The following is a 10,612-nucleotide window of genomic DNA, read 5'->3' as shown; positions in this document are numbered from 1 at the left end:
TCACTAAATATGTCTCATGCCCTAAAAACATCAATAGCTGGGCCTCACACAAAGTAGTGGTTTTAGAGCACATGTTTCTAGACATTTCTGGAGACAGACTCCACAGCCTCTCTGGACAATCTGTTCAGTGCTCTGTCCCTGCACAGGACATTTCTGCCTCCTGTCCAGGTGGAACTCACTGGGATCAGTCCCTGCCCGTTCCTCTGGTGCCATTGCTGGTCCCAGAGCAGAGCCTGGGCCCTGCTCTGACCCTCCCTGCTCACAGGGACACCCAGGGCTGAGGGCTCCTCTCAGCTGTGCCTCCTCTGGAGGCTGAACAGCCCCAGCTCCCTCAGCCTTTCCTTGTCAGGGAGATGCTCCAGTGCCTCCATCATCTTTGCCACCCTCCACTGGACCCACTCCAGGAGCTCCATGTCTCTATTGCCAATGAGCCCAGAACTGGACACAGCAGCCCAGATGAGCCTCATTTGGTGTCCTTGCTCACAGTCCTTGCTCCTGGGTCTGGACATCTTGTCATCCACCACGACCCCGAGGTGCCAGAGGATTCTGTTTCCTCCCCAGCTCAGGAGCATCCATGGATGCTGCATGAATGTCCAGCTGCATGAATGTGCCATGTTTTAGTACTTTCACCCTAACCACACCTCTCAAGTTTGTTACTTAAGCCATCACAGTGTCTTCTCATCTGAGTGACTCACTGAAGAGAGCTTGTTTTGGGAAGATCAGGTCCTGAAGGATCCATGCTGATTTTTAATACACTACTGGTTACAAAATGACAGGTAAAAATTTTGTTCCATTATCTTTCTGGAGATCTAAATCAGGTTTATGGACCTTTATGCCCTGGGTCAGATGTGTGATGATTGATTTTTACCTTATTACACTACTTTTCTCCTCTTAGGAGTGACTAAGAAATGAGTTCTTGTGGTTTCAGTTGCAGAAATCACTACAGGAAAGACATTGAGGGGATGGAGCAAATCCAGAGAAGGGAACGGAGCTGGGGACGGGGCTGGAGCTCAGGTCTGAGGAGGAGCAGCTGAGGGAGCTGGGGGGGCCCAGCCTGGAGAAAAGGAGGCTCAGGGGGAACCTTCTCACTCTTTACAACTCCCTATAAAGAGATTGTAGCCACATGGAGGTCGGTCTCTGCTCCCAGGTAACAAACAATAGGACAAGAGGAAATGGCTTCAAGCTTTGCAAAGGGAGGTTTAGATAGGACATTGGCAAAAAATTTCTTCACAGAAGGGGTTATCAAACATTGAACAGGCTACTCAGGGAAGTGTTGGAGTCACCATCCCTGGAAATACTCAACAAATATGCAATTTTATTTCTTAGGGACATGGTTTAGTGGTGGACCTGGCAGTGACAGGTAAATATTTGGACTCAATTCTATTAGAGGTCTTTTCCAGACTTAATGATTCTCTGATTTCCTGACCCATTATTCATGGTAAAGGAGTCTTTTTTGAGTAAGGGTAATGGTTCTGCCCACTTCCTTATTGATAACAACACTGGATTAACTATTGCAATTCTTACTTGGACCTGTGCTAATTATTTCAGAGTGTAGTAAGTAATGTTCCAGCACTCACACCTCTGCCCTGCCATTGCTTAATTTGCTTTTAGAGCTGACTCCAGCTGAGAGGTCAGTGTGCCATGGAGGGGAAAAATGGTGGAGATGAATGAGGAAAAAAAAACCCAACACAAATAATAAGCCCTTTGAGTTGTGAAATCGAACTTTTAACTTAATACTTGTCTTTCACACTAGAAGAAATGCCACTGGAATGAAGGAGTCAAATGTGTGATGAAATTATTCTGTGCTAAGGGCTCTGAGACTTGAAATCTTAATTATGACAACAGCTTCCTTACTAAAAGGGGACTGGAATGTGCAACCTTTGTTAGGTGAGACTGAAATAATATTTGACCCCATTGTTAACTACACAGAAAAGCACCTGTATCCCAAAGGTCACTGAGTGGGGATTGCAGGTTATTTATGCTAAATGTTATTTCTCTCTGAAAGGGAGTCTGATGGAGGGTTGCTTGCCTGACTTCTGGTTTTGCATAGGAAATCTTCTCACATAACCTGATTCTGCTCATGCTGTTAAATATTTAGGCTCCCTTCAACACCTAATGCTAATAAAGTCACAACTTTGGTGCAGTTTAGAGAATTTTATTTCATGGTAATAAGAAAGAATGAAAATTATGATGAACTGGTCAGTGAAAAATGAGTAATTTAATGACTGATACAGCAAAAGAAGATATTTTTTAAAAATTGAAACACGTCTACTTGTTATGGAAAACAAAGTTTCCAAATGCAGGGGTCTTCCCCCTTTTGTCTATCTGTTATTGTGAATTAAGCCCTTTTCTCAGACAGTCCTTTTTCTTTACAAGGCAGGTTTGGTCACCTATATTTAAATGTAATCTTATACTATAAACAGGATTCTTAATTTAAATTAACTACATTTGGTTTGGTTTTTGGGGGTATTTTTTGTGTTTTTTCACAACTGAGCATTTTATAGTAGAACATATGTCAGCAACAGATTCTAAACCAGAATAGATCTACAGGAAACTGCTCTGCTCTCCTAATTTCTTTTAAGAATTACGTATTTCAAGCAATATTGTTTATCTTCTGGTCCTGTTAATCATAGTTTAAATTTTCAATCAATTTAAAAGTAGTTACATGACCAAGCATTATCCATCTATGCTAAGAACATAATAAACATATGGAAACACAGACCTTTCAAAAATGTTTATTAGATAACATTCTGGGAAAAGAAAGATGAGAAACGCTAATAATTAAATATATCTGGCAAACAAACAACAAATTTAAATTAAGATTTCTACCATGCTCTAGGCCATTATATAAATAGAATATGTACATCATGCTACAGATTTTTCTTGTGTGAGTCACTGTACTGAAGTCAGTCCTTCTGCATATGTTGGAGAGGCAGGATGGAACTGGTGTTTGTGGAAGAATTCATTAAGGAGATGGATATCCAGGAAGGCAGAAGTTGAGCCTGTTATTTTATTTCAGTTCTGCATTGACAGGAGCAGAGCAGTGGACTTGATGAAGCTCTGGGCACATCCTGGACAGTTTGCCAGGAGTGTTGGAAAAAAGCATCTTCAACCTTTCAAGTCTTGGCTGAAAATGATTTGAAACACAAAATTAATTGTGAGTGGGAAGTGAAAACTCACATCATGTCCTTTCAGAATAATTTTTCATCAACATTATTTTCTCTCTAATGTTTTCTTCTCTGTTGTTATTTACTCCCCAGCAGCATCCCAACCACTACTTTGACCATGCATTATTTTCTAATAAGTGTTGTTCTCAAGGAGATTTTTTACTTATCCATAAAGGCGTTTTAAAGCTTTCTTTCTTTATGCTGCAGCCTGTGATGAGAATTTGGTTAATTCAATAACAGAAGATATTAATTAAATCTTGCATTGTGAGACTCAGCCCATATGTTTTTATTTCCTGTTAGAAGTCTAAAAACTCAGGTTGCCACTTGCTCTTATCAAATATGTTGCTATTTCCATTTATCTGCCACTGTTGTTTAAAGGATGTAAGAAGAAAAAAAAAAGGTAAAGAAGTCCCCTCCTTCCCTAGAATTTCTTAGGTTCAAGGATAAGATTTATCTCTCCTGGGCATGGAAAAGTGTTATCTCACCTAGGTAAAGCAGACAGCATAGTGAAATGTAATTCTCTGATAGTGCTTTTGGCCTAGTATTTCAGCAAATATTTTTTTTTTTAAAATCTGTTTGAATAAATTAATTGCTGTTTAGAAGTTTTTGTTAAGCATTATCTTTACCGAGATCACAATTAAAATGCTTGGAACTTACTGCATAATCCATCCTCACAAGCACTGGGGCAATCCCCACAGGGCTCTCCTTCCTTGTAGGGTGTCTTCATTGAACTTATCAGGTTTCCCCTGAAACATCAATGTTACCAATGTCAGCTGTGAAGTCACTGCACCATATCTGAGAGGAAAATTAATCTGTAAAGATGTTTAGATTTACACTCAGTTACTTATGTAACTTACTGGGACATTTACACTCGGTCCTTGGTTATATGTCAATTTTTTCATGTCTGCTGGCTTTACATGGAAATGCTTCTGCAGTGGGCAGAGAGGGGGAGGAATTTGGAGGGGTGGCTTTTGTGAGAAGACACCAGAGGTTGTCTTTGTTCCAGACAGGGCCAGTGTTGCCCAGCTCCAAGTTGGACCCATGTGATGGTGATCGTGGCTCTGTGATAACACATTTGAGGGAGGATAAATTCTGCATGTAACAGCAACCAGAAGAAAGGAGTGAGAATGTGTGAGAGAAATCACTCTGCAGACACTCAAGTCAGTGCAGAAGGAGAGGCAGGAGGTGCCCCAGGCACTTGAGCCGAGATTCCCCAGTGCAGCCCATGGGGAGGCAGCTGTGTCCCCTGCTGCCCATGGATGTCCATGAAGACACAAAGATCCACCTGCAACCTGTGGAGGACCCACACTGGAGCAGGAGGATGCCTGAAGGAGGCTGTGATCCCATGGGACACCCTCACTGGATCAGGCTCCTGACGGGACTTGTGACCCTGTGGGGGACACACATTGCAGCATTCCTATCCTGAAGGAATGGAAGCATGGAAGGAATCCATGCTGGAGCAGTTTAGGAGGAACTGCAGCCTGTGGGAAGGACCTACACTGAAATTCTTGGAGGACTCCCTCCTGTGAGAAGGACTCCACAATGGGGTGGGGGAAAAGCATGGGGAAGAAGGAGTGGCAGAAATGGCACAAGATGAACTGACCAGAATTCCCAGTCCCATCCTGTTGTGCTGCTGTGGGGGAGGAGGTAGAGAAAATCAGGAGTCAAGCTGAGATTGGGAGGAAAGTGGGGGCTGGTGGAGGGTGCTTTAGATTTGGTTTTACTTCTTATTATCCTAGTCTGATTTGATTAGTCACAAATGAAGTTAATTTTCCCAAACTGAGTCTCTTTTTCCCATGACAGTAAGTGGTGAGTGAACTCCCCTGACCTCATCCTGACCCATGAACTTTTTGCCATGTTATTTAACTATTCCATCCTGTTGAGGAGAAGAGTCAGAGAGGCTGGGTGATCTACTGGTGGTCAGCCAAGGTAAACCCACAAGATATTGTGAATATGGAAATTAATTTTAGGCACTATTTGAAGTCATCACTTTACCTTAACATTCCCATTAAAGTTCTTTATTATTAATTATAGTCTTCACTGTACTGTTCATATTGATATGCCTTTCTGAACCAACATTTCAAGTAGAATGTGCAAAATATTTCTAATTAACTATTTTGAAAGCTAGGATTTTTAGGCAAGTGACAATCTGAAAATTAGTGTCCCTTTTATATATTTTATGCTTTTTCTTGTTTGACAACTCTTTTAATGAGTATATTTCTGTCCTTTCATATTCCTAATAGAGACTTCAAACCTGTTTCTCAGCTGTTGGTGGTGTGCCCTGATACATATTTCTCTAACTCCTGGCTAATTTTGGTAATGTAATAAGTACCAAAATCAAAATCAATACGTACGCGGGGCAGTACTGGCAGACATAAAAGTAACTGTACGTAGTGTTGCTGCAGAAAGCAAAACCACATCCAATTTTATTAGAATTGTGCCAAACCATCTGTAGGTATAAGAATAAAAATAATGGGAATATGAAAAATATACATTTGAAAATCATTTAAAGAAAATATGCAACACAGAAATGTTTGCAGTAATGTTAAGTCACTTTATTTATCCTTTGTATTAAAAATATGAGGCCCATTTTATTGAAAATCTGCCTTCACCCCTATTCAACCAAAGAATATTGGGGATAAAACAATAATAATTCAAGACAAATGTTTATAAAACCTTTGATTTTGTATTTCTATCTTAATTCAATTGAAACTGTCAATGTAGGAATGATGTCGTAAAATTTTGTATCCTGTGTTTTGTGCAGTTACTGTAGAAGTTTAGGATAAGCAATTGTCCAGCTCCTCTGAGTCAAAAGAACTTTGTTGACTACAACAAACCTGTTTATATTTCCTTGCCGATACTTTAATAACCCTGCTTTTCCAGTGTCTGGGCAATTCTCAGATGGTAAACAAGTTGTTGCTTCCTGAAGTCTTGAAATACCAGTATCTTTACTCTTTACTCCTACATACACTTAGACTATTATTTTCATTTTAATTTTGTTACTTTACCTCTTATTTTCACTCTAATTATTTTCCTTTGAATTTTTTCATCTTGTTTAATTAGAATAACTCCCATGTCTCCATTATATTTATTTCCTTTAAAGATGAGAAGTAAAACTTGCTTAGCTAACATTTATTTGTTCAGCCTGAAATATAAATATATATATAAAAAATACATCTACCTGAGTGTAATGGCCAAACATTGCACCTTTCATTTTTGCCCCAGTTCCATATTCAAAATTCTTCTCCTCATTGTACCAGGCCTGAAGAACATCTGACCATGAGAATGGGGCAGAGGACATGAAGAGATTTTCACCACATAGTACATCTGAAAAGAGAGTGGTGCTGAGAAATGCATAGAGAATCCACACACGAGACAAAAAAAACCCAACAAAACAAACCAGCAAAAGCTGGGATGACTTCCACAGACATTCTCATCCTAAATGGGACAGCGGGATGTTGTTTTTTTCCAGCTGACTGACATCATCCTTTGTAAATACTGAAGGTGTCACTTGGCCACTTTGCAGCACGACCTGTTTGGCTGGTGGTTGGTTGTTGGCAGACATTCTGCAGGAACACCTGCACAGGTTCATGGCTGTAATTTTGCTATTTGGAAGTTGCCAACATAATCATTACGCAGGTCACAGCCCAGTAATCTTGGCAAAATCCCAATAATCCAAATTTTACACGTGGCAGAAAAGAAGGTCTCTATACTGCATTTATCTACTGTTTTAATTCAGGTTTAACCCCACTGCATTGGTCCTCAGTGTGCACCCTGGCAAAAGCCAGAGGATTTTGATTTTAGGAAAAAATATTGACAGGACTGTCTGCATCTTAGATATGGTATGGGCAGAAGTCAATCAACAGCATACTGGGCTATTAACATGGTACAGCTGTAAATTCAATATCCAGTGACTGACTGAAGTGTTAATCTGAATCTCAAAGACAGTTTTAGGTTGTAATTTGCCAGGGGATTTAAAAGCTCAAAGTCTGGTCTGAGAAGCTATGCTTAGCACCACCAGCCAGTTTTACACCTTTGCCTTTTGCCCCTTTCTTCCCAGACATTTCAAACCAGCACATGTGAACTGGTTTTTGAACTTATTGCTCTAGACCTCTAGATTTGGAGTTTTTGAATGGATATTTTAGAAGAGTATGCTTTATCACTATAATTTATTTTTTTCATCTAATGTAGAAACAGGATATGCTTATGTAAAACTGGGATGAAAATGGGATTGAATTTTTCTCACTTGCTGGGCAGATTTCTACCTAGAAATTTCCCTTTGTCACATGACAAAAAAAAAAAATCAATATGGAATTAAAATTGCATCTCATTTCCCCCCAACAAGCAAAACCCCAAAGTGGCTACATCAATAACTTGTGATGTTGCTCAATTCCACTCATGCTTCACTTACTAGTTCCCCTCAGATTAGGAGGACTGTGGCTTAAAGTACATTGATTGGCCCAGTTTTGGGCATTCTCTGCGGCTGCAGGACACCATTCCTTAAAGAAAGAAGAAAATATCTGTCACATACCCATGAATAACCCCTCATACATGTGCCTCATAAAGGAACAACTTAGAAATTACATTTAAATAAGAAAAAAGTCAAATGCAAAACCCTTTTCATCCTATTTTTTGAGGGGAGAGGGCGGTAGGAGCAAAGTCTCTGTGCACCAAGGGAATAGAAACTGTGAAGCCTGGTGAAGAATGCATCAGAAAGAAATTAATTATGCTATGAATCTTTCTTCTTATTTTAATTGTACTTCACAAGAGACATTACTGTTGATACACCACCAAATTTTCTTCCACCTGCCCAGCCTTATGTTTCTCGTGGTGTTGGCTGTGCTCAATCCTTAGAAAAGGTCTGGAGAAGGAATTTGTGGCAAAATAAAATACTGTGACCCTGCATATAGTCCTGTATCTCTCATAGAGTCCACTACACATTAAAAATAGATTTACAGCACAAAAACTTACCATCTTCATCATGTTGCTGGCAGTTGGCTTTACTCCTCTCCTGAGGGCATTATGTCTGTCAACAATCAACTTTTGCTGCTCCGTTCTGCTGCTTGACAGAGAACTGAGAGCTTCAGTTTCCTAAATTGAAAAATAAATTTGCTGTATTTCTCTTTTGTTTGAATGCTACTAAATCCTGCATTCTGTGTAGGAAATATTAAAATACCACAATTTTATTATCAACCAAGGAGATAATCTCAGTGGGGGAGAAAGGACTGTGGTCCTCTTTGTCTCCTAAGTGTCTCCAGGGGTGCTTCCATATGGAGCAGCATTTCATTGGTTCCACAATGTAGAGGTTAGCAGTAATAACACAGATTCCTGTATTGTATCTTCCAACTCTCTCTGGAGGACTGAATTATCCTGGAATGCCTCTGTGCCTGTAGACTCGTACATTTAGGCAACAGAACCAGTCTTATTTACCAATATAATTTCCTAGTGAGGTTTTGTGGAATGGGGAAATAAAAATCATCAGAATGTATGAATTGTGTTCATGATGTGTTTCTCTTCTGTCTTGTTTTAAACATCAATGTTTTTCTATTGAAGAAATCAGTTGTTTAACACAGGATCATCTCAGACCTCTTGTGGTATTTCATCAGGACATCCCCCTGAACAGAAAATGTTTGTACCTTTCATGCCTTAGATTTTCTTCCAATTCTGTCATAACTGATAAAATTTCACATGCTCTCTAATTAAAAAATAGCCATGTGAGGAACTCAGCCTCCTCATTACATCCATTCTCAGCTAGTCTCCACTGCAGCATTGCGAGGAGAATCTGAAGAATTAGGGGGAAGTGCAGTCAAGGCATTGGTCACATCCAGTGTTTCTGATGCAAAAGCAGCAAACTTCAAACTAAATTTGGGTTGGGAGGAACCACTCTGTGTGTGCATTCAGAGTGTTAATTTGGCTGATGGAGGGAAATCAGGGATAAGGGCTGAGTGGATGTGATTGTGAGCAAAGGGAGAGGCAATACATCAGGACCTGTAGGATGAGAAAGGAAGGGAGGTAAGTAAACCTGTGTGAAATTAATGGGAAAAATATTTGATCTTTAGGATGTCCAGATTATTGGATTTATGTATGGAAACTTCTGGAAAATACAAGTAATGCTGAATCTTTAGATTTTTTTTTTTTTGTGCAAATGTGGAACCAGGCAACTGCTTTGAAATGAATCAGACTTCAAGGATAAATGTTTTCCAGATCCTAAATATCTTATCAGACTCTTTCTGCATATGTTTGGTGTGCATAGGAAAAGCCATAATCAGTTGGTCTACAAGTGCCTCAGGGCCCACCCACCCAAATTTTACAAATAAGAGATATGTATTCTACCTGTCCAGTGGATGGAGGCAGCACAGCTGTGAGACACAGGAACAACACTGACAGAATCATCTCTGAAAAGGTGAGAATGAGGAATTAATTTTCTATTTGGAGAACTTTCATTTCTCTGAATATGAAATACATCTTTCTCCTGCATGTTTGCTGGCTTTTGCTCAAGATCCTCCCTCCCTCCCCATCCATTTTTAGAACTAAAATAATAAAATTAATTCTCTCTCTTCATTTCCAAATTTCTATGAATCAACTGCTTTTTACATCTCAGACTTCCTGCTATAGCCGTGATGGAATATTTCCACAGGTATTCACAGGGCTTTTTGTTGCCCTTCCTCCAGGAAGACTATTGCTCATTTTCAAACTGCAGAATGGGATGGGATGCTGCTCTCAGCCTGTTCCTGTGCCTAGGTGAATCTGAAAATTCCCCTCCTCCCCTTTGCCTGCTCTGACTGGAGTGCTTTGGTCGAAAGGGGAATTAGAGACTGAGTCCATCTGGTCTTTGCAATCAGGTATAGGAGTCAAAATCCAAAACCTGTTCAAAGCCTGATGACCAGCACTATGAAATTTTGCATCTGAGCAGGAGCAGAACTGGGAAGGACTTGATTCAGTAAGATTTTTTTTGTTTGTCTTTATCTGTTTTAAGACTATTCTTGATTATCTTACTAGTAATAAGAAATGACAACAGAAATTAGAGCCTTTTCTAACATTGTGATTCTTGATATTTCCTATGCAGGGCCAGGAGTAGGACTTTGATGATCCTTGTGGGTCCCATCCAACTCAGGTTATTCTACAAATATCTGATTCTAATTGAAGAATAATACACCAGACCCTGGACTCCAAGACTCCACTTGCCTGGGAGGCTGAAACACCACTCCAGCAACCAAGGAGGTCACTGCAAAGTTCAGGTATCTGCAATCAGTCACATAAATTACATCTAGCTTGTTTCTGCTCACCTACCTCTGGCAGGCGAGCAGGTGACTAGAGTGGAATTTACTTGTTCTGGCAATTTTCCCAGCCTCCCACTCTGAGGGAATTTATGGGCATGTTACCACAGAGGTATATTATTAGCTTAGCTTATTTGGTTTTGAGGGGCTGCTGATTTTAGTTTTAAA

At 40.0% G+C, this 10,612-nt stretch overlaps 1 protein-coding gene across 1 annotated transcript; it reads right to left on the bottom strand.

Moving 5' to 3' along the window:
- Positions 1-272: 272 nt before the first annotated feature.
- On the bottom strand, positions 273-10,266 carry LOC146767779 (cysteine-rich venom protein kaouthin-2-like). Its single transcript, XM_085574432.1, has 6 exons — positions 9,501-10,266; positions 8,139-8,258; positions 7,579-7,666; positions 6,349-6,494; positions 5,522-5,616; positions 273-3,913 (listed from the first exon to the last, which is right to left on the bottom strand). Exons 1-6 carry the CDS (start codon positions 9,558-9,560, stop codon positions 3,805-3,807), a joined length of 618 nt encoding a protein of 205 aa, XP_085430558.1. The 5' UTR covers positions 9,561-10,266; the 3' UTR covers positions 273-3,804.
- Between the last annotated feature and the right edge of the window lie 346 nt (positions 10,267-10,612).

This window comes from Lonchura striata, chromosome 3 (assembly GCF_050655825.1).
Source record: "Lonchura striata isolate lonStrDom1 chromosome 3, ASM5065582v1, whole genome shotgun sequence".
Classification (NCBI taxonomy): Eukaryota; Metazoa; Chordata; class Aves; order Passeriformes; family Estrildidae; genus Lonchura; species Lonchura striata.
The sequence above is the reverse complement of the archived record's forward strand: the minus strand, read 5'-3'. Positions and strand labels throughout refer to the sequence as shown.

Excerpts from the sequence above, each read along its gene's own strand:
- LOC146767779 (XM_085574432.1), bottom strand. The coding sequence starts at position 9,560 with ATGATTCTGTCAGTGTTGTTCCTGTGTCTCACAGCTGTGCTGCCTCCA. Across the intron at positions 8,259-9,500 it reads TGCCTCCATCCACTGGACAG|GAAACTGAAGCTCTCAGTTC; the intron begins GTAGAATACATA and ends TTTTCAATTTAG. Across the intron at positions 7,667-8,138 it reads CCAGCAACATGATGAAGATG|GAATGGTGTCCTGCAGCCGC; the intron begins GTAAGTTTTTGT and ends TCTTTCTTTAAG.